Here is a 22,030-nt window from a genome sequence, read left to right as displayed (position 1 = left end):
GTATTGTTCCTTGTTGCACACTTGATCTTAGCCAGAAGGCCGGAGAGCAATGTTCCTCGTTGCACAGAAGTGCTCTAGACTAGAAGTGCTGAGACACCAGTTTTTATGTCTAACTTGTGTGTGAACTGATACTTTATAAAATCCAATAAAAAGGAATTGTTGTAAAAATGAAGCAAAAAAAGGACCTACAAACCTCCAAAGTTTTTTTTTTTCAAAGTTTTTATTATTAGGTTTAGCAGACATAAACTTATTTTGTTAAATTGCTTGAAGCCTTTTAAAATTTCTTACTTTTAATTTCTGTAATTCTCTCTTTGTGGGCTAGTCCCAGATAATTCATGGTTAGCACTGGTTCTTGCACCACACTCTGAGGGATACTGCCTTGCCTCTGCTTTTATCTTCTGATAGAACTCCTCATTCTTGAATTTAGGATATTAATGAAGCCAGGTGCTTTTGGGAAGGGCTGTATCTTGAATCACACTTGAACACTGCCTCAAGTTAGGCTATAGGAAGTACAATTTAAAATTGAATTAACATTGTAAGCATTGCTATTGAAGAATTAAGAAGCTAGTCTTTGAATTACTCTTTGATCAACAGATCTGGAGCTATAGGACTTTGAAAGACTTAGTAAAATTTCTGAAATCAGTTCCTTAAAAATCAGTCTGTTACCAAGATATGTGAAGAAATAAATGTCTTTGCCAGCAAGTCCCAGATAATGTGATTGTCTCCAAATAAACACAAGAATTAGAAAAACTAACCATCCTGGGTCATGTATTCCAGAAATCAGATTGTACATTTAGAGTTTTAGGATTATCAAGTCAGTGCTCAAAACATAAACTTTTCAAAGTGGAAGTGCTTCTTTGAGGACCAGAGAATCCTACCCTTCTTTCCCCCACAAATTTACCATAGCTATGACCAAACAATGAATCTTTCTTTAGTTTTTTCCATGAACAGAATTGAATGTAATGACCATATTAGTGTCATCAAAACTTGGCTTGGCTTTGAAGTTGAGATGCTTAAGTTATTGTGGTAGGGATTTTAAATCTCACTTACTAACAGGTTTTGTGATTTTATTTTACTTGTTTAATAATGAACAAGTGTAGTATTTTTATTAATTGTCATTATTTTTTGAATTTATGATTCATTTTTTCTCTATATTTACTGTTTACATTTCAGGAATTACCCAACTCTGTCTTTTTGGTGATGGAGGTAGGTAGTATACATGCTGCTTAATTTATTTCAGATTCCTTTTGATTAATATATACTTTAAAGTTGACAGATTATTATGGGAAATTTTGAATTAATAAAGTCCATTTAGTGATTTAGATTCTACTTTATAAGGAATATATAATTAAATTTGCTACCATAATTCTGATGTTTTTCAGACTAGATTTACATTATGTAGGAACTATTTTTAATTAAAATTAATTGATCATAGATTGAATTAATCTTGAATCAGTTTTCTTATTTTAATTATTTTTTTCTTTTATGTGTCAGTACTGCAATGGTGGAGACCTGGCAGATTATTTGCAAGGTAATTTTTGTTTGTCTGTCGATGTTCAATAGAGATAGTTACTGTAGTTTGTTTAATCCTGAGAGTTACTTCTGAAATAATGCTGACTCTGTTTTCTGCACTTGCATAGAAACATTCAATAAATATTTGTGTATTTTTTTAAGTGTGATGACTTTGCTGCCCAACTGTTGTTTGTTGTGGTTTTATTCCTAAACCTGTGTATAAGTGCTTACTTTGTGTGTGCCTCTCTCTGGCAGGGTTTGAGAGATGGGTCCTCTCCCCAAGGGAGAAAAAAAAACCAAATAGTTCCCTTCTTCAAAAGACTCTCCTGCATTACCAGCAGTGAACCATTAGTCCTTTTCAAAATAAAAAAATCATAATGTAAAAATATATCTAAGAATGTGTTTATTAATGTGACTCTTCTTATAAATTAAAAAATTACAAAGGATTAATTAAAAGTAACATTGAAATTATTTTGTGGCAGAGGTAAAATTTTAGTACTAGATGGTGCTTGAAATTCTGTATCCAAAATGTATATCTATAGGATTCATTCAGATCAAATTGTGTCTCCCACAAGTATTTCTTTTTTTAATTTTATTTATTTATTCATGATAGTCACAGAGAGAGAGAGAGAGGCAGAGACACAGGCAGAGGGAGAAGCAGGCTCCATGCACCGGGAGCCCGATGTGGGATTCGATCCCGGGTCTCCAGGATCGCGCCCTGGGCCAAAGGCAGGCGCCAAACCGCTGCGCCACCCAGGGATCCCTCCCACAAGTATTTTTTAAAATGGTGTTAGATGAGGCCAGCATCTACTTGTTCATCCCTTAAAATGCAAAGGAAATATGCAAAAAAATCTCAACCTTTAAATCGCGGCAGTTGATGGTGACCCTAAGACATCAGTAGGTATACTTACAAGGGTATGGACAATTTACAAGAACATATTAAAAATGTTCAGTTTCACCTAGTAATCGAAGTGTGATCAAAGTGAGCTTTTAAGAATCTTTAAAATACAAAACATTGCTGACTTTGAAAAGCCGAATAGAGATCAATATGAAGAACCCTGGGGGTTCTTGCCCGAGGCTTGTGTCTGCCTGGTGCTGCAGTGGGTGCAGTGGCTCTGGAGCTACTCCTTGGCACCGGGGACCAGACACTCCTTGAATGCCTACACCCCCCACCCCGCCACCCAGTCTGCCACCCTGGAGCTCCTGCCCCGGGGGGGGGGGGGGGGGGATGCTTCCGGCCTCCTCCACTTTCCTCACATGGAGGTGCTGCCTGCTGAGCCCCACCCTCCATCAAAGGCCTTGGAGGACCACTTCCCCCACCCCCAGCCCTCTTGAAGCCAGCATACTTTAGGGGAGGCACTGGGGAGATGGGTTTGTCCAGTTGATGGTTGGGAAGGAGGGAGGGAGGATGGGAGGAAACTGGTACTGCCCGCCCCCCATTTAAAGAAATTACAACCAGTCTAAGCTATATGTAAACCCTGCCCTGGTCTCATTTCTGTCCTCCCCCCTTAGAGAAAACTGTTAGCTTGAATTTGGTAGTTTCTTTCATGTGTAGTTTTTGTTTTTCCTAACCAAGATTCTCTTTTCTTTTTTAACTTAATTTGGTAAAAAGATTTTCTCAAGGGCAGCCCGGGTGGCTCAGCAGTTTAGCGTAGCCTTCAGCCCAGGGTCTGATCCTGGAGACCCAGGATCGAGTCCCACGTGGGGCTCCCTGCATGGAGCCTGCTTCTCCCTCTGCCTGTGTCTCTGTCTCTCTCTCTCTGTCTCTCATGCATAAATAAATAAAAAAAAATTAAATAAAAAAAAAAGATTTTCTCAAAATGTCATTTACTAGTAGATAGCAGTGTTTTCATTCACTGCTGGTGGAAAGAAGTTCAAGCTAGAAAACACCCTGTTTGTACCTTCTCAGTGACTCGAAAGAAGTTCAAGCTAGAAAACACCCTGTTTGTACCTTCTCAGTGACTCGAGTTCTGTGAGGTTCTCAGTGATCCGGATAAAAGCACCTTTCCCCTGGGGTCAGATTGAGTGCCCTCATTAGAATATCAGCTTCCCTCATTAACACAAGTCCTACTCTCTGACAGAGGCACTGTTACTGGTGTAGCAGACTGAAGTCAGCTCTGAGGGCAGTGTTCTGCATGATGCTGAACTTTGTATTTGATATTTCAGAGCAGGAGTTATAGAACAGGAGACCCCAGAGGGAGGAGTTCATGAGCTTGAATATTGGGAGTCAGACAAGCAGGCTGGTTTACCAACAGTGCCACTCTTCACTTAATTGCTGTGTTTTTGGTTAAGTCATTTAACCAGGGAGAGCTCTGGTCCCTCTCTGCCACAGTGTTTAAAGGAATCCCTTGCAGTTTGAAAACACTCGTAAAGACCTATAAAAGAAATCTGGACCTCAAGTAATTTTCGAGAGTTAAACAGTCCAGTATGGTAGCCAGCAACCTCATGGGGTTACAGACCTCTTGAAATGTGAGCTGGTCTGAAGGTGTGCTGTAAACGTGAACATGTTTGATCTTGAACATTTCAAAGAAGAGAATGATTATATTTCATTAAGTATCATACTGATTACAGGTTGAAATCATATTTTGTGTGTATTAGATTGAATATATAGTATTTAAACCTTTTTTTTTTTTTACTTTTTGAAATATGGCTACTAGAAAACTTAAAATTATGTATGTGGGTCACATGTTTCTTTTGGAGAGCACTGGTCTAGATGATCTAATGCCATTATATCACAACATGATCATGTAGTCCTTTTATTTGCTTTGATAAGTAAAATGCCATTCACATTTTCAAAAGATAGAAAACAAATTCTTCTGGTTGCAAGTTTTAACAAATTTTAATTATCAAGTCGTACTTTAACGTGAATTCTAGCAGAATACTTTCAGTGTGGCACCTCTGGCTGAGCCTACTCCCTCTGGGCCTACCTTGCTCAAGAATTCATTTATTTGGGAAGAGTTTTGATGTTGGCCATGCCTTTAAAATACGAAGTTTGTAACATGGGAAATTCAGTTAATAAGATTGTGATGAGAAGTGTGCATTCCATGTTCATAGAACTATGTGAATATTTACTATAGTTTGTGTTCAGAAACAGCTTAAACTAGATCATTCATTTCCCCCACCCTGCCCCCCGCCATCCCCAACAGCTGCTTGGACTCTGAAGCAAATAAATTTTGAGTATATTCAGTTGAATGTCATGGGGAAAAAATTCAAGTGTGAAGCAGCTGCAGTCATTTAAAGGAGCCCTAGAATTAAAATGTGAATGAATGAAATGGAAAAGAAAGCTGTCCATTTTAATTTTTGCGAAGTAACTTATTAAGTAAAACATTACAAAAATAAAGATCTACTCATTGGTATGACCCACCAAGTCTGGAAGCATACACTCCATATTTTTAGCTGTGTTTATTTCCAAAGGATGACATATGGAAGATACCACTTTTGATGTTTTAGTGTATTTAGATTTTTTTGTTTGTTTTTAGTAAGCATCAAGAAAAAAGCCCCAAAGAATAAAAAAGGAGGATAGGCTAAGAACAGCCCTCCCCAGAAAAAGTATTTGAGTTTTTTAAACCATGGGGATTTATCTTATTTGAAGGTGTTAAAGACATAAAATGTCATTGTAATGTGTCTACACTGATTTTAAGTGACAATATGATTTATTCCAAGCATAGTATCTTTGACTTCTTAATTACATATGGAAAGGTTATATAGAACATATTCTAGAGTGGTATGGGCAGAGCTATGTTCACAAAAGTTTTAAATTTTTTTTTTTTTTAACTTTTATTTATTTATGATAGTCACACAGAGAGAGAGAGAGGCAGAGACATAGGCAGAGGGAGAAGCAGGCTCCATGCACTGGGAGCCCGATGTGGGATTCGATCCCGGGTCTCCAGGATCGCGCCCTGGGCCAAAGGCAGGCGCCAAACCGCTGCGCCACCCAGGGATCCCATGTTCACAAAAGTTTTAGTAGATAGCGTCATGGATATTAAATCCCTAATGTAGATTCAAGGAATCACATTTGTGACTTTTAGATCCACTGTAATAAAAAGTTTATATTTGTGTACTGACTATATTTGAGTGCTTGTTCTGTGTCAGGCTTTTTCTAAAGTCTTCATTATTAAAGGTGCTATTTTGTTTGATTGTCACAAGAACCCCATGTAGTGAGTCTGTTTACAGCTTCTCATAGATGAGGAAGCATGCACAGAGCATTCTTCTTCCAGGGTCACCCAGTAAGGAAGTGGAGGAGCTGGGATTTGAAGAAAGGCAGCCTGACTCCAGATTAAGCTGTTAACCGTGATGTGCTCCGGCATACGCACAGACACGCTGTAGCGTTCACCCTCCAGTAATGTTCACAATGTCTCTCTGTAGAAGTGAAAACAAGTTGAAATGTTCCTTCTTATAGGTGTCTACTTACAGGAGACACTGTGGTGGGGTGGGAGAGTTGCTGCAGGGAAGTGAGGAGAGAGCGATGTGGGAACACAGATCCCTGACAGACACACGTGCTGGTAAAGTCCCAGTCTCCCATTCAGAGATTTCACCTGTTTTTAATTTGTGCTCATTTAATGGCTAGAATTAAATATGGATATTTATCCCAGATATTTGGCTAGTAAGAAGGAGAAGTAATTTTTTTAGGCTTCTCGATGGGCCTCACATTTGCTGAGTACCTGTTGTGTTCAGAGTAACGTGGACAGCTTCACCAGTAAAAACAGGAAAGGGAAAAACCCTGGTGAAGACAGGAGATACAAATACAAATCAAGTGAAATGTTTGAGGTGTCTGATATCTTTTCATAGACTTAAATTGTTAGAGTAAAACAAAAAAAAATTGAATCCCAGTTCTTTATTCCCTCTGTATTCTTAATTCTGTCGATGGAAGATGCAGATGGTATTTGATTTTGTGTGTGCTTAAATATTTGTGCGATTCCTCTTCTACCAGCTAAAGGAACTCTTAGTGAAGACACGATTAGAGTGTTTCTGCATCAGATCGCAGCTGCCATGCGAATTCTGCACAGCAAAGGAATAATCCACAGGGATCTCAAACCACAGAATATCTTGCTGTCATATGCCAATCGCAGAAAGTCCAACGTCAGTGGTATTCGCATCAAAATAGGTAAATAGCCATGTAGTATTTTATGCAAAGGACAGTTTTGAGATTCAGTCGTTTAGATAACTTTTGCTCAACTCTATTAAACTGATGGATTTTGTTGATGTACTCTTGAAATTTTCACTGAGTTCTGTGAAGTACATTTAGGTATGGGAACCCTTTACATTACTAGCAGCATGTGCTAAATCTCAGGCCCAAGGGGCCTGCGTTAGGAACTCCAAACATGACTCCCAGCAGCAAACCCTATTCTGTTTCTCATCAGAGGGAAGCAGTTAGTATAACCATAGTGGCAACAGTTGAGTAACCCCAGCTTTTTACAGCTCATGGGATTTTAACCCAAGGGATCTAGGAGACCATTTAGATCAGCCTTTCTTTTCTTTTCTTTTTTTTTTTTTTTCAGCCTTTCTTTTCACAATTATTTGAAGCAGTTTGTAATACAGGGTATTTTTTTTTTTAAGTTTTTCTTTTCATTGTTAAAAAAGAAAAATCCAATTTTTCTTTTACCAGTATTTGAAGAAATTTCTGATTTTACGTATGTTACATCCAGATCTGGAGAAGGAAGAAAACGATTCAAATTCTATACCTGGTATTGATATTTAGTGAGAGATGTATTAATGAATCCTTTATTACAATGAGCGTTTTCTCTCCCAAAGCTTAGTGATTGCTCCTTAGTTATAAAACTGGCAGAGCAGTGGCTTGTACAGGTGGTGATCACTACTAGGTCTTAGCTTGTCGAAATTGAGGTAGAAACTTTTTTTCTTTGGCAGACAGACTTATTCAATAAGCTGCAAATTTTTCATAATTCCTTTGTGCCCTCTTGTGTCTTGAAGATACATTCTGTGTTAAGTGTGAGTAAAGTATAATTTGTTTTTCTCCTTTTTATTTTGTGAAATAGCGGATTTTGGGTTTGCTCGTTATCTACATAGTAACATGATGGCTGCAACGCTGTGTGGGTCCCCAATGTACATGGTGAGTGTTTTTTGTCCTTACGTGTGTACAGTACAGTGCCATTAGCATTGGAATTTAAGTATGATGCTGGTTTCAAGTAAGATGTGATTTTATGGATAGTCTAGATTGTTATTTATATTACCAACACTGATTATACTATTGATAATGTTGTAAGTCATCTTTTGCTTTAATATAGTGAACTGTAAAAAGTTAGTCACTTACCCATTAGTTACTTTTTAAAAAAAAAAAAAAGATTATTTATTTAGTCATGAGAGACACACAGAGAGAGGCAGAGACATAGGCAGAGGGAGAAGCAGGCTCCTCAAGGGGAGCCTGATGTGGGACTCAATCCCAGGACCCTGGGATCACAACAACTTGAGCCAAAGGTAGATGCTCAACCACTGAGCCACTCAGGTGTCCCATTTTTTTTTTTTTTTTTTCAAGTAGGCTCCACACCCAGCATGGAGTCCATTTAGCTTAAGTTTAAAAAGAAAAAAAAAGTTATTAATAGTAGAAATTTCCGAATACATTAAATGAAAACACAAATTGATGGAGTGTGGTCATGCTATAGTTGATATGTAGTATTAGGGAAAACTTACAAAAAAAACAAACCCTTTTGGGGATCTTTCTTCACCTCTAGGATAAACATGTTCATCTCTTGCATGTTATTTCTCTTGGCAAGATTCCTGGATCATAGAAGGTTTTTCAAGTAGTATTACATACAGGGAAACCTGAAAAACCTTAGTTCTCCCCTTCATCCTTCCGTATGGATGTTACTATGTCTGAAAGGACAAGGCTGTGAAACTTCCAAACCAATGTGAAGCCTCAAGCCTGGAAATAGCTTAATTATGGAGCTTTAGAATTCTGCAAAGTAAATCTATGTACCTATCTCAATTCTAAGTTTAAAGTGGGCTTATGTTCAATAAGGATTTTCTCTGATCTAAATCAGTGAGAAGCTTACCAGGGATGACTACTAAAAATGGGATTCCTGGAAAATAAAGTTTCAGGGGCTTTGAGCATGTTTGACATTTCTGTTTAATGTTTGTCTGGATTATTGGTATTTTTAAAAAGCAACACCTAGTGAGAGATGGGAAAAGAGCTGTAACAAAGCAGCAGAGAAAACAAATGCCTTTGCTTTTAAGACAGTTCTTATTGTATTTTCATCATAGTTTGTATTTTATTTTAAAAGCTTTCAAATGACAGGAAAGAAAGGGAGTAATACAGCAAACACTTTATGTACCTATTGTCCATATTTAATGAAGATAACATTTGGCCATGTTTGCCTTGATCTTTTTTTCTTTTTCTAGAAAGAAATAAAATATTTCAGCAATAGCCCAAGTCCTTTAAATTTTTCCTTCTTCCCATTTTCCACTCTTCTACCCCGGAGTAACCTCTGCCCTGTAGTTGGTGTGTATCTTTCTTTGTTATAGCCTTAGTACTCTTACTGTATTACTGTCCATATAATATATAGAAATATTTGTTTCTATAAATTGCTTCTTTTCAGGCAATGTTGTTTTTGAGATTTACCAGTAAATCCCAGGGTACAAATGTGGTTTAAGTTCACTGCAGAATCATCTGATTAAGGAAATGTCACAGTGTGATCTTGTTTTAGTAGTTTTGTTAGGAGCATGTGTGACCTTTACCAGATAATCTTATGGTATTGATTATGTAAATAACATCATGCATATGTCTGCAATGTTTTTATCCCCAGGCTCCTGAGGTTATTATGTCTCAACATTATGATGCTAAGGCAGACCTGTGGAGCATAGGAACAGTGGTATATCAATGCCTAGTTGGAAAACCACCTTTTCAGGTAGCCTGACTTTTTACTTATGTGCTCAGTTTTGGGATCTTCTCGTTTCACAGTTGCCTTTGATTTATGAAACAGGGGATACATTGAAAAAAGCGTTTTTGGTTCCCTTGTGACTTGTTTTGATTTTGTCACAGGCAGAAGCTGCTATAGCGAGCCAGAACATCTTTTGCTTTTGCTTTTTTATTTTTATTTTTTCACTTGCCTTCCCTTTGTAGTTGGCCTGGGTATAAAGCCTGTTCTGTGTTTTCTGGGCTAGTGAAAACTAGCCAGGGTCAGGACTGACAACCTGGTGGGAAATGGTATGACAGTGATAATCACCTCTCGCTTAGCTTCTTAGCTTGGTTTGGGGGCCCTGGACTCCATGTGAGAGCTAGGCCTGGGCTGGGAAGAAAAGCTGGAAACCATCTCCAGCTTTCTATTCCTGCCACTGCTGGGTAAGAAGGAGGTGATAGTTCAGTTCTTATGGAAATTATTCTGAGTGACTCTTCCCTCTTCTCCACCGTCCTCACATCCTGTCAGAAAGAGTCCCTCTAGAACTAATCAGGATGATTCCTCCTGAGTTCATATTGCCCAGTTACCAAGAGGTTTTTTGAACCTGAAAACTGGAGCAAAGTAAACATATCTGTCCAAGAAAATAATATAAAATCAGTGCCCTAGCCAGTCTAGACACTCAGTTTCTCAGTCTAGTTTGTTGGGGAGGGGCAGTGGAGGAGTGGCTTTGGTAATCCAGCAGCCCTTACTGGGAGGGTGCTGCTTGTTGCCAGTTGCCAGGGAGGGATTGGAAGATAGCCACAGCTCCATTCTTGGCTTGCATCATTGGGGGTCCTAAGGTAAAATATACCCTAATTTTACACAATAAGAATGTATGGGTTGGGTGGGCTGGGTAACCTCCAGAGTAGTGGTTCTTAACTCTTCCTAAGTTTCAGGCTTCTCTGAGAGGCTGACCTCAGCAAAGATACACAAAGTCTAGATACGCAGATTTTGCACTCAGGTCTAGAGGTTTTTGAGTTCTAGTGTCCATCTGTGGCTCCTTGCACCATCCACGGCTTTCAGGTTCAGAATGTCTGCTGTCTAGCAATAAGATGAGCATGGATCACATGATTTGAACTGTTTGCCCCTGTTTAGGAAATAAAACTTTTTTTTTTTTTAAACAGGCCAATAGTCCTCAAGACCTAAGGATGTTTTATGAAAAAAACAGAAGCTTAATGCCTAGGTACGTGTTCCGTTTTGCTGGGTTTTACTGTCTGTGAACACAACATTCGTTGAGCTCTGGGTTTTACTGGTTTCCGTTCTTGAATCTTTTTTCAGCTGATGGTAACGTGAGAATGTTCATTATAGCAACAAATCAGAGAATTACTGGTGTATCATCGGTTCCTGGATAGTGCTGTACCATTTTCTTTTTCTTGTTTAAAATGTAAAGTATATTTAAAAGGAAAAACTACAGAAGTTTTATGTGCTCTTTGAGGGGAGGGAGATGCAAACAGAAACAGATGTGTGTGAGTGAGGAGGTCAGTTCCTCCCTGGGCCTTCCTTGCTCTCTAGCGTAATACAAGCTTGTTTTGTTATCTTTCCATATCTCTTCCATGGGAGTTTGAATGCTTATGTCGATATTTATACACACGTGTTTATATTTATGTATTTATGCACACATATTTCAATACAAATTACATCAACTTTGGAAGTTGTTCTGCAACGTTTTTTACTCTACAGTGTATCTTAGACATCGTTGGGCAACAGGATATGGAGAACTACTTTATCCTTTTAAATGGCTCATAGAGTTCTGTGATTAGATGTATCATATTTTGTTTAGTCAGATTCTTGTTTTCATTATTTTATTTCTCCAAACAGTGTTTAGTGAAAAGTGTGTGTGTGTGTGTGTGTGTGTGTGTGTACGTTCACTTCTGTGTATTTCTTTAGGATGGACTCCTAGAAATGAAATTGTTAGACCAAAAGGTATGCCCTCCAAATTGGCCATGCAGCAGTAGAAGAGAGTGCTTGTTTCCCCACGTTTTTACCAACATGGGATGTTATCAGACTGGGTGTCTCACAAACAGAAGAGGACCAATTAGCTATTAATTTAATTTGCACTATTCTCTTTACTAGTAAAGTTGGCAGTCTTCCATTTGTTTAATGTTCTTTTGTAGTTTTTATTCTGTGAATTGCATATTCCTATTACTTATTTTTCTCTTGGTTTATCCTTAATGGATTTTAGGAAGCTGTATTATTTCTCATTTGTATTTGTTTAAGCTGTGCCCTTTTGTAGGCAGAATTAGAGGTGGCTCTTTCTCTAATAGAGAACTCTAGCAGATATTAGAATCAAGCTGAAGATATGTTAAAACTCAAGACTGTGCTTGTGAAGTACTTTATTCCTGCAGATATTCAAACAGATAATAAGTGCAATGCAGGAATCTTCCCGAATGGATATTCTTTGTCAAAGGCAATTGCTTAGGTTTTGGGTTTTGTTTTTGTTTTTCTCCTATAAGGAATGAGGCTTTACCATGATCTTCTTGGTATAAAATGTATTTGTGAAGTTGCATATTATATTTACGTTTTCATTTACCATAATGAAGGCAAAAGTCATGTAGTTAATATGTCTAAACTCACCACTTAGAGTCTTTTTTTTTTTTTTTTTCTTTCTCCCAGTATTCCCAGAGAAACATCACCTTATTTGGCTAATCTCCTTTTGGGTTTGCTTCAGAGAAACCAGAAAGACAGAATGGACTTTGGTAAGTAATATTTTCAAATTTTGTACGCTTTCTAATTTGATTTTTGTGTATCCCAAAAAGATTGTATTTGAAAAGATACTATAGAGTTTTCAGAAGAGAATTAAAGTCAATTTCTTTCTTTATCTTTTTTCTTTCCCTTATTTTGTAAATACTGAGTGCTTGCTGTGTTCTAGGTATAGGGAATAGAGTAATAAATGATAAAGAAAATCCCTGTCTTCATGTAACACATATTCTTGTGGGAGGAGAGACAAACAAATGATAAACTATAATTATGCACCACATAGAAGGTGATAAGTGCCCTAGGGAAGAAGAGGGACGGGAAATGTGAATGGGGGAGAGATTGAAAGTTTAAGTTCCATGAAGCCTTTTCTGAGGAAGTGGCCTTTGAATAAAGACTTGATTGATGGACAGCAGGATAGTGAGAGAGTGGGCGGTGTGCATGTCTGGGGGAAGAGCTTTCCTGGCGGAGTGAACAGCCAGTACAGATGCCCAGAGCTGGGAGTGTGCCATGTACACTGGAGAAACAGTTAGAAGGCCAGTTGAAGACGTGGGCTTTTGCTCAAAGTGTGATGGGGAGAAATTGAGCAGAGGAATAATAGGATCTGACCGATGTTTTTAAAAAAGGATCATTCTGGTTGCTCATTGCGAACAGACTGTGGAGAGAGGTGGTGAGGTAGGGGGAGGACAGAGGCTGGGGCGGGGGCAGTCAGGGGACAGATGAAGGGGCTTAGGCTGGAATCATAGCTGCAGAAGTGGCCAGGAGTCCACTGAATCCTGGGTCTGTTTGGAAGTAGAGGCAGCGGGAGGTACAGATGAATTGGATATGAGAGTGAGAACTCAAAGATGCCTCCAGGGTATCTGGCATGAGCACGTGAAGCAATGAAATTGTTGGCTACGGACACGGGAAAGGCTGTGTAGCAGAGCAGGTTCTGGGAGAGTCAGGAGCTCAGGTTGGACCTGGTAGACGGAACACATGCATTCAGCATAGGGGTGCAGATGTCAAAAGGGCACTTGGGGTTCAGAGGAGAAATCTAGGCTGGGGATATATTTGGGAGAAGAACTGGAAGGAAGGAAAGGAGGAGAAACAATCCAGCCTCAAAGATGGGGCTTTGAGAGACAAGGAGGCGCAGCTCTGTGTGTGGCAACCCTTCTGAAGCTTGGTTCTCACCAGCGCTGTAGGGCTGCAGGAGAACAGGCTCTGGCTGTTCCACAGAGGCTGTGATTTTAGATTTTTAGATTCTAAAGGCAGAAGCCGTATCATTGATTTTGAGCCTTTCTCCTTTTTTTTTTTTTTTTTAAAGATTTTATTTATTTATTCATGAGAGACACAGAGAGAGAGGCAGAGACACAGGCAGAGGGAGAAGCAGGCTCCATGCAGGAAGCCCAATGCGTGACTCTATCCCAGGAGCCTAGGATCACGCCTCGAGCCGAAGGCAGACGCTAAACCGCTGAGCCACCCGGGCTGCCCCCTTTCTCCTTTTATAATTTAATCATTTAGAGCTAAACATTTCTAAGTATTTTAACCTAACAGTCTATTTTTCAAATAATATTTTTCCACTTCTTGTGTAATGAGAGAATTTGGAATGCTTAATACTGTAGGGATTATCCAGTTCTTGAAGGCTTTGAAATGTTTTTCCCTGAAATTGTTTGGGTCTCAGCTCCTCTTTGGAGGACAGTTTGTTAACTTGTTCTTATCAATGTCATGTAAAAGATTGTTCTTATCAATCTTATTCTTACCAACCATACGTTAAAGCACCATGACTTAAATTTAAATGTCAGACCAGAAAAGCTGTAAGCAATGTTCAATGAAAATGCTTATTAACCTTGATCTTGCATTTTTAGAAAAAAAAGTGATTTTTCTGATAGTAATTAGTTGTAATAGTAATAGAGATTTGCAAAAACTTAGTTCAGAGTTTTGGTCCGTTCATGTGTATTACGGAAATCCACATAGGCTTCTAGATAAAATAGACCAGAGTTTGAATCCTAGTCCTTCAACTTGCTAGCTCTTTGACATTAGAGAAGATACATGGCCTTTATGTGCTTTTTCCTTGTCCATAAAAGGAAAGATAATGCCGTGCATTAAGTTTGTGAGTACTAAATAAGCTGGTATGTAAAGCATGCAGTTCTTTGTTCTAGCAAATGCCCTCAGTTGACAACAGCTCTAGAGGTTTCCATATAGGGGACAAGGTGAAATAGTCTGGATATGTACTTTCTTAAAATTCTGTAAAGTTGGAACTAAATTTCAGCACATGCACTTGGTAAATATTTTTTTCTTTCAGAGTGAGAGATTAAATTTAGAGAGTTACTCTATAACCATGAGAGGTATCAGTCAATACTGAAACAACTTAGTCATCAATAATAGCTTTAAAATGATAGATTATATTAATGTATACTTTCCATACCATAGCAATTGATTTGGAATGTGGTTTCAGAGCATTTGCGTTCAGGTTTTTTAAAAATATCTTTTCTATTTTATCCCTATATGTCCATAAAAATCAGCATAAAAAATCTCATATGTCAAACTAGAATTTATGTATATGTATATTAATTTTTGTTCTAAAAATGATCTTGGATAGAAAACTCATGTTTTTCTTCAAAACCCTCCACAGTTAAAAAAACAAAAATAAAAACAAAAAACCCTCCACACTTCTATTCCTTAGCAGGTTATATAAATGATAATATACTCTGAGTGACTTTTGGTGATTTATTTCAGTGAGACTCACAGGACCCTTCAGAGGAAGATACGTTCGTTAGATGGACCTGAGTTAAGCTTTCCTTGGTCTTGTATTAGCTCATTTAAACCCCCCACACTGGTGTGGTGCTGCCTTCTTGCCTGCTCTGTGAGATTTACTAGCATATAGGTCTGGGACTTCATGACAGATGAGATTATCTTTGTGGGTTTGTAAAGAAATAATGAAATACTTTATACACATAGGAAAGTAAAGAAAGTAAAATAAGGAACAGCCATGTACTCACCTGCTTATTTATCTTTATCTAATTAGCAGGCTTATTGTGTAGGTTTTCTCCTTGGTGGATAGCCAAAATATTAAATCAGGCTAAACAGCTTTTTTTAAAAAAAAATGTGAAACCAGCTGTTGGAATATCTCTCTGGGATAGAAGGATCGGATATATTGTATAAATCCGTTGCCTAGATTGCTTCTTAGAAAAATTAACAACAGCCTTGCTTGATGTATGTGCTTAGCAAGGGCCTGCTTACAGCCCTCCATGGGATTGTCTATGTGAGGGCAGCATATGTCAGAGCACATAGCTGCTTTGGTTGCTCGGGGCCTGCTGTGTTGGAATGCACTTGCTGCAAAATTTACAATTATTATATCCAATTTTTCGTTAATAATGACTTATAATCTGATCATTTTTATAGATTTATAAAAATAATAGGCTTTTGCAGTGGAAGGAGATGGAGGCTACATAAAGAAGTTAACAATTATTTATGATCTCAAAGATATCAACAAGATTAACCTGTCTGCTAGCCAGCATCAGTCTAAGAGTTGCATTCTCTTTTTTTCATTACAGAAGCATTTTTTAGCCATCCTTTTCTTGAGCAAGTTCCAGTGAAGAAATGTGAGTACCTAATTTTTTTGTGTGTTTTTACTTGCAGAGTGAATGTAGACTTAAGAAAAATTAATATTTTGTGTTACAAAATTAATTTTCGATTTTTTAAAAATGCAAAGTAGGTCTTTTTTTTTTTAATTCTTATTTATTTATGATAGTCACACACACACACACAGAGAGAGAGAGAGAGAGAGAGAGAGAGGCAGAGACACAGGCAGAGGGAGAAGCAGGCTCCATGCACCGGGAGCCCAACGTGGGATTTGATCCCGGGTCTCCAGGATCGCGCCCTGGGCCAAAGGCAGGCGCTAAACCGCTGCGCCACCCAGGGATCCCTAATTTTCGATTGTGCCTCTTAAGATTTCATTGAGTTTTTCGTCAATACCCGTAACCATACTTATTTAATTACAGTTTTTTTTTTTTTTTTTTTTCCAAATCCAAATTGAAACAGTTTTAGTAATTACAGCAGTTTTAGTTTTATCCTTGGGAGCTGTAATAAGTAGGTGAATGAATTTTTGGTTGGCACAAAGATGTCGTAGTTCTGCCAGGTTTTCTGTGAGACAGTCCGTATAATTGCACTACAGGGTGGTATCTCTCTTCGTGTGTTTCATCCCCCAGCTTGCCCAGTCCCAGTGCCCGTGTACGCTGGCTCTGTCTCTGGAAGCTCCTGTGGTAGCTCTCCATCTTGTCGCTTTGCATCTCCACCAGTAAGTTTTGCTTTTATTAAAAATAATTTCAGAGTTAGGGCTATTACCTCTGTTCATAATGGAGCCTGCAAAAACATTGTGGATATCCTTTTTATGGACAGTGTTTACTAGTGCTGCTGAGGTTTGGGAGAGAGCATCATTGTTGGGTCAGATGGACCTAGATTTGGACCTCTGCCCTCACTTAGCTGTATAAGCTTCAGCAAGAAATGTCACTTCTCTGGTCCGTTTTCCTCTGAACAGTGAGTATGGTGCTCTCACCTTTTCATGCCCTAGGGGGTTGTAAAGGATGATAATTGTAAAACATACCCATTACAAGTAGATAGGTAATAAATTGTTTATTTTCTCCAACTGTTATGACATCAGTTTGGATATCTGTTCAGTACATAGAATTACCAGTGGTGGGGAGTGACCTCTGAGCCCATTCCTCTGACCTCAGTTCCCATAATGGTGGTTATCAGTCCTTTAGGAGTTGCTCCACACCAGCCTCTTCCCTCCCTTGGAGTTTCCAGGCCATTTTCTCCATGGCTCTCTTCCATCCAACCTCAGTGCTTCTTCTAGACCCTGACAATTTCTGGTCACTTCCAGTCACTACTTCTTCCTGTTCCACTCTCCCAGGGTTTTACTTTGCCTTCTTCTGACCCTTCTCCCAAATCTCTGTTGCAGTGTGGGTTGTGACCTTGAGTCTTACCCATAAGCTGAAGGTCCAAGGGCTCTTGTGTCCACTATTGTGAATATTTTCCAGATTAGCCTGGTAGACGTGGATTTCTTGAATTCTGCTGGTGGAGGGTGGGGCAGTCATAAAAGGAAGTGTTTGTATAATTAGCGGGTTTCACCTCAGAGATTTAAGAGCATGCGGCTTGGGAGCTTCTACATCCCTCTCTTGCCACATTGACCAGGACAAATGACTTAATCTCTGAGCTTGTTTTTCATATGCAAAGTGAGTGTGATTGACCTGTTTCATGGGGTTTCTTAAGGATAAATGAGCAAAAGCACTTTACTACCATGTCTGGTACTTACAATACTTAGTAAGTGGCAACTGCTATTATTATTATTTTCAAGGGAAACCTAGCAGCCCATAGCTGAAGTAGATGCTGAACCAGCCTTTCACAAGCAGACGAGTCCTAAAACTGGCAAAACACCTTTTTTGCACAACCCTACAGGCTTAAACCAAGTAGGAAAAGCAGACGGGCTAGTAAGACTTAACATTAGATCCTCATGAATTCTTCTCCCTAAGAGGAAAAAAAAATGTTGTGTATTTCCTGTTTCAGTCTAGAATATAAGAAAACACTGGATTTGGAGTGGCTAGGGGGACATGTAGAGGAGTGTAATGACATGGAAAGACAGTTGGCTTTATTTGGAGCCAGGCACAGCTGGCTTCGGCACTGGCCCTGCTGCTTGCTCGCTTTTAACTTTGGTCAAGTCAGTTCCAGAGCTGAGCTATGGCTCCCTCGTTGGTAACACAGGCTTCATGAACCTTTGGTTGAAAAGAGCAGCCATAGTGAGTATGCGATGAACTGTAACTATTATTATGAAGTCTATATTTGATATAGCATGATACATGAGATGAAAAGCAGAGTTTATGCTTGAGAAAGGAGCCATAGGGCAGAATCTAATTGTGGGAGAGTTGTGGGAAAGCCAGAATAAAGGAGCCTGTTTGTAGAATGACTGAGAAAGAGAGGGTCCAGTAGGAGGGACATTGAATTGGAAATTGCTTTGATTGAAGTGGGCAAGTTGGTTTTTTTTGTTGGGTGGGGTAGCATTGGAAGAAAGAGCATACTGAGCTAGGTTTGGGCTGCTGGGGAAGAGATGGGAGTGCTAACAGGAGTGAGGACATGCTGGAGGCAGAGAAGAGGTGTATTTAGATGCTAAAAACTTTGGTGGGAAAACTATTTTTAGAAGGCCTTTATTAAGAGCTAATGCTTGGGTGCCTGGGTGGCTTAGTCCGTTAGGCATCCAACTCTTGATCTCAACTCAGGTCTTGATCTCAGGGTCGTGAGTTCAAGCTCTATATTGGGCTCCACACTGGGCGTGGAGCCTACTTTTAAAAAAAAGCTAAAAAAAAAAAAAACAACACCCTAATGCTTGAAGTAAAAATAAAAAAGGAAAAAGGAAAGCTGGGGAATAAAAGGAAATCAAGAATGTTTCTGTATAATTTCCAGGTACTGAGATGGTTTAGTAGGCCTTGCTTTTATTTTAATCTAACAAAAGTAAGGTGATTTTGTACATATGTCCCCTTCCTTCCTACAGCTGGAGTAGATTCTCATATGGAAGGTTGATACACACAGGCATGCACATGTAACATTCTCTTTCTTATATTCTCACACAAATATCCAGCTGCTGCTTTATCCCAGAGAAATCTTTGAAAGGAAAAAAATCCAAATCTGTCTTTCAATTATGATACCAGCTATAGTTTAAATGCTATTTAGATAATATTTCTTGAATATTTATTGGTTTCATAACATTTATTATTAAATACCTACTTAGCGTAAGGTTCTAGTTGATAGTAATGATAGTAATAAATGAGCTTACATTAAGGAGCTTTTAATTTAGCTGTGTGGAGAAGAGATAGAAATAAATCATTGTTAGAAGCATATGTGTATGCCTCTTTATTGCCTGTGGGAATGTGAATGAGAGCATGAAATCAGGTCAAGAGCTCAGAAAGGCTGCTCAGGGGAGGGCATTGAGCTGCGTTTTGAAGAAAGACTAAGCAAAGTGAATTAGTAAAAGAATGGTATTGTAGGCAGAGGAATCCCTATTCATGAAGTCATGGAAACATGACCCACTGAAAGGACTCTGTAACCCCCATGCCCACTTAAATTTCCTAGAATTAAGTGAAATTAAAAATTTTTTTCCTGTTCATGTTAGCCACATTTCAAGTGTTGAATAGCCATCTATAGCTAGTAGATCTATACCACACTGGACAGCTTAGATGTAGAACTTCTCCATCATTGCTGGAAGTTCTGTGGACGAGGCTTCTCCGAGCAGTCCAGGCTGGTGGGTATAGAGAGCATTGGTGGTGTGGGGAGGGGGAGGTAAAGTCAGGCAGGGAGCTGCTATATCGTGACAGGATTTGGCTGTAGTGAACCATCTGAGTGGTTTTGGGTGAAGGTGTATTGTAACCCACTAGATTCTTCTAAAAACAGGGTGGAAGTAGGCTAGTACTACTGGTAGACTAGCAGAGAGTAGAGTGGTCTATTAGAAGAAAGAGAACACTGCAGACTCTCACACATTATTTTTTTTTGTTTTTCTGAGAATGAGGGTCTGAGCTAAGGGGAAGATGGAGGCCAGGTAAGAGAATGGTAGAGTTTGTAGGGTTTGGAATTGCTTGAACTGGAGACCGAATGGATGGATAATGATGAAGTCGCTCAGTAAGAGAGTGTGGGGAGAAGTGCTTTGCAGTAGAAAGGTGGTGAGTTAGTCCCTTGCTCACTGGAGAGATCTAGGCTGCAGAGGTGAGGTGGTACTTGAAGGCAGGAGGGTTGGAGTGGTCACTGGGGTGAGTATAAAAATGTGAGTAGCAGAGGGCCCAGAGTGGCACCTTGGGGAACTCCACTTCCTCTCCTTTAAGGGAAAAGTGAGAAGCAGGTGCCCATAAAAGAGACTAAGAAGTGGGAGGAGAAGCAGGGGCACTGAGTGAAGGGGTAGAGTGTCAAGAACAGTCGGCAGTGCAGGTAACTTAAGAAATAGAGCATGTGTCCACGTGACTTGGCAGTGGGAGTTAATTAACGGTAAGCCCAATAAAGACCATTTCGTTGGACAGATGAAGGCAGAAAATGGATTATGGTGGGTGGAGCAATACATAGGAGGTGAGGAGCTTGTGTCTGTGAGGACTCATCATTTCAAGAGACATTGTTAAAAAGTAGAGAAGTGAGAGCAGATGGCAATTGAGAGGACTGCAGGGATTTGAGGTGTGAGAATCTGGAAGGTGTATATGCACGGAGGGGGAGAAAGCCAGCGGAGAGGGAGAGGATGAGAGCATCAGGGGCAGAGGGGAGCTGGTCCGGGTCTCTGAGGACATAGAGGGGAATAGGCTTAGGGCACAGTGGAGAGACCAGGGGGAGAAGATCCCTTCCACTCAGATGCTGTGGGGGCACCAACTTTACAAATGCAGTGAAGAGCTTGAGAAAGTGCCCACCCAAACCAGTGGAAAGAAATTGTGGAGTTAGATGCTAGGAATCACATCTCGACTGCTATTTAGTTGCATGATCTTGGGCGAATTCCCTAAACTTCGGAGCTTTGTTTATTTATACATATATGAAATGGGTTTCAGAACAGGACTGGGGTTAGGTAAGACGTGGAAAGCTCTCAATAGTGTCTAGTCCATGGTAGATGATCAGTCATGGTAGTATTTCATTGCCCCTTCCCTTTATTACCTTGACACAAAAGGTCTCCTGAAAATGTGATGAGATTGTATATCGTGTGTGTGTCACACACAATAAGAGATCTGACACAGATTTCATTGCACTGTGACATTTGGAGGAGCACTAGCAGTGAATTGGGTGTTTAAGACATGGGTTTAAGTTTAAAGGGCATTGTGTAGTATTTTTCCTTAAATAGAAACAGAGGTTAAACAGGATCATAGGGGACTTAACACAATAAGTTAGGAAGTTTATTGTTTGAGAAAACCATTATGTAATCAAGACATTTAATTAGAGGTGTCACTTGAGTCCTTGAACTAGGAAAATGCCAAAGAACATATAGCTGCTTACATCTAATTATTTGTTTATACATTTTATATGCTTTTCTTTCCTTCCTGTCCTATGTCCTACAAACCCACTCCTCCCCCTAACAAAGAGGAACAAAAGGAACATACCTGCAGCCTATAAGGTTCTCCAGATCTTTCTTTCTGCGAGCGTACATGATTCTCTAGGTTTGAATGCAGTTATCCATATTGGTTTATTCACTTTTTTACATATCATGGTGTCTTGCTTTCCTGTTTACAATATGTTCTTCTTTGGAGGTTTAAAACTTCTAAAACATGTACAGGCTGTCATTAGTCCAAAGTCCCTGGACATTGTGTTTTAGTCATCAAATGAATAGTTACTGAGTACCTGCCCTGCTAGGCCAGGAGCCGACACTGGGAGTGATGAGATGATAAAAACACACCTCAGAAATTTCAGGAGAGGCAGACATGTACATGATGTGTGGTATGCTGTATTTTTAAGTATCACTTTTGAAAACCATTTGAGAAGTCTTTATACAAAGACACTTGAAACTGTGCTTCTCTAAGGGAAAGATTTTCTGAAGAGATTTTTTTTTTTTAATTTTAAGATGGAATTGAACTTTATGCCCACTCTTATGAAGACAGTATTCCTTAGTCTAATGGCTATTCTGACATGCATTTTATTATTAGGCCAGTTTTAATTTTATGTTGTTAATTTTAGTCCCTTCCAGATATGCAGCATATTCAGGAAGAAAACTTATCCTCCCCACCATTGGGTCCTCCCAACTACCTACAAGTGTCCAAAGATTCTGCCAGTACTAGTAGCAAGAACTCTTCTTGTGACACGGATGACTTTGTTTTGGTTCCACACAACATCTCGTCAGACCACTCATGTGAGAATCTTTTCTACTTGTACACATTATATTTCTTAATTTACTAGACTAGCATTTATTTTTAACCTTTATATCATGCTCTCTTGGGGAGGGCACCTTTTCA

General features: G+C 39.2%; 1 protein-coding gene across 8 annotated transcripts in view; it reads left to right on the top strand.

The window, feature by feature from the left end:
* Nucleotides 1-22,030, top strand: part of ULK2 (unc-51 like autophagy activating kinase 2) — an 82,693-nt gene that overhangs the window by 13,945 nt on the left and 46,718 nt on the right. For 7 of the 8 annotated variants that reach the window (XM_077892475.1, XM_077892472.1, XM_077892469.1 and 4 more), the window contains exons 4-13: nucleotides 1,174-1,206; nucleotides 1,495-1,531; nucleotides 6,443-6,616; nucleotides 7,506-7,579; nucleotides 9,270-9,371; nucleotides 10,526-10,584; nucleotides 12,015-12,097; nucleotides 15,629-15,676; nucleotides 16,283-16,371; nucleotides 21,756-21,927. In XM_077892475.1, coding sequence (XP_077748601.1) covers nucleotides 1,174-1,206; nucleotides 1,495-1,531; nucleotides 6,443-6,616; nucleotides 7,506-7,579; nucleotides 9,270-9,371; nucleotides 10,526-10,584; nucleotides 12,015-12,097; nucleotides 15,629-15,676; nucleotides 16,283-16,371; nucleotides 21,756-21,927 — 871 coding nt within the window. The remainder of the gene's footprint in view (nucleotides 1-1,173; nucleotides 1,207-1,494; nucleotides 1,532-6,442; nucleotides 6,617-7,505; nucleotides 7,580-9,269; nucleotides 9,372-10,525; nucleotides 10,585-12,014; nucleotides 12,098-15,628; nucleotides 15,677-16,282; nucleotides 16,372-21,755; nucleotides 21,928-22,030) is intronic. The other variant, XM_077892476.1, reaches the window with a different exon arrangement.

Source organism: Canis aureus, chromosome 3, assembly GCF_053574225.1.
Source record: "Canis aureus isolate CA01 chromosome 3, VMU_Caureus_v.1.0, whole genome shotgun sequence".
In the NCBI taxonomy this organism is placed as follows: domain Eukaryota; kingdom Metazoa; phylum Chordata; class Mammalia; order Carnivora; family Canidae; genus Canis; species Canis aureus.
This window is presented reverse-complemented; position numbering and strand designations above follow the sequence as displayed.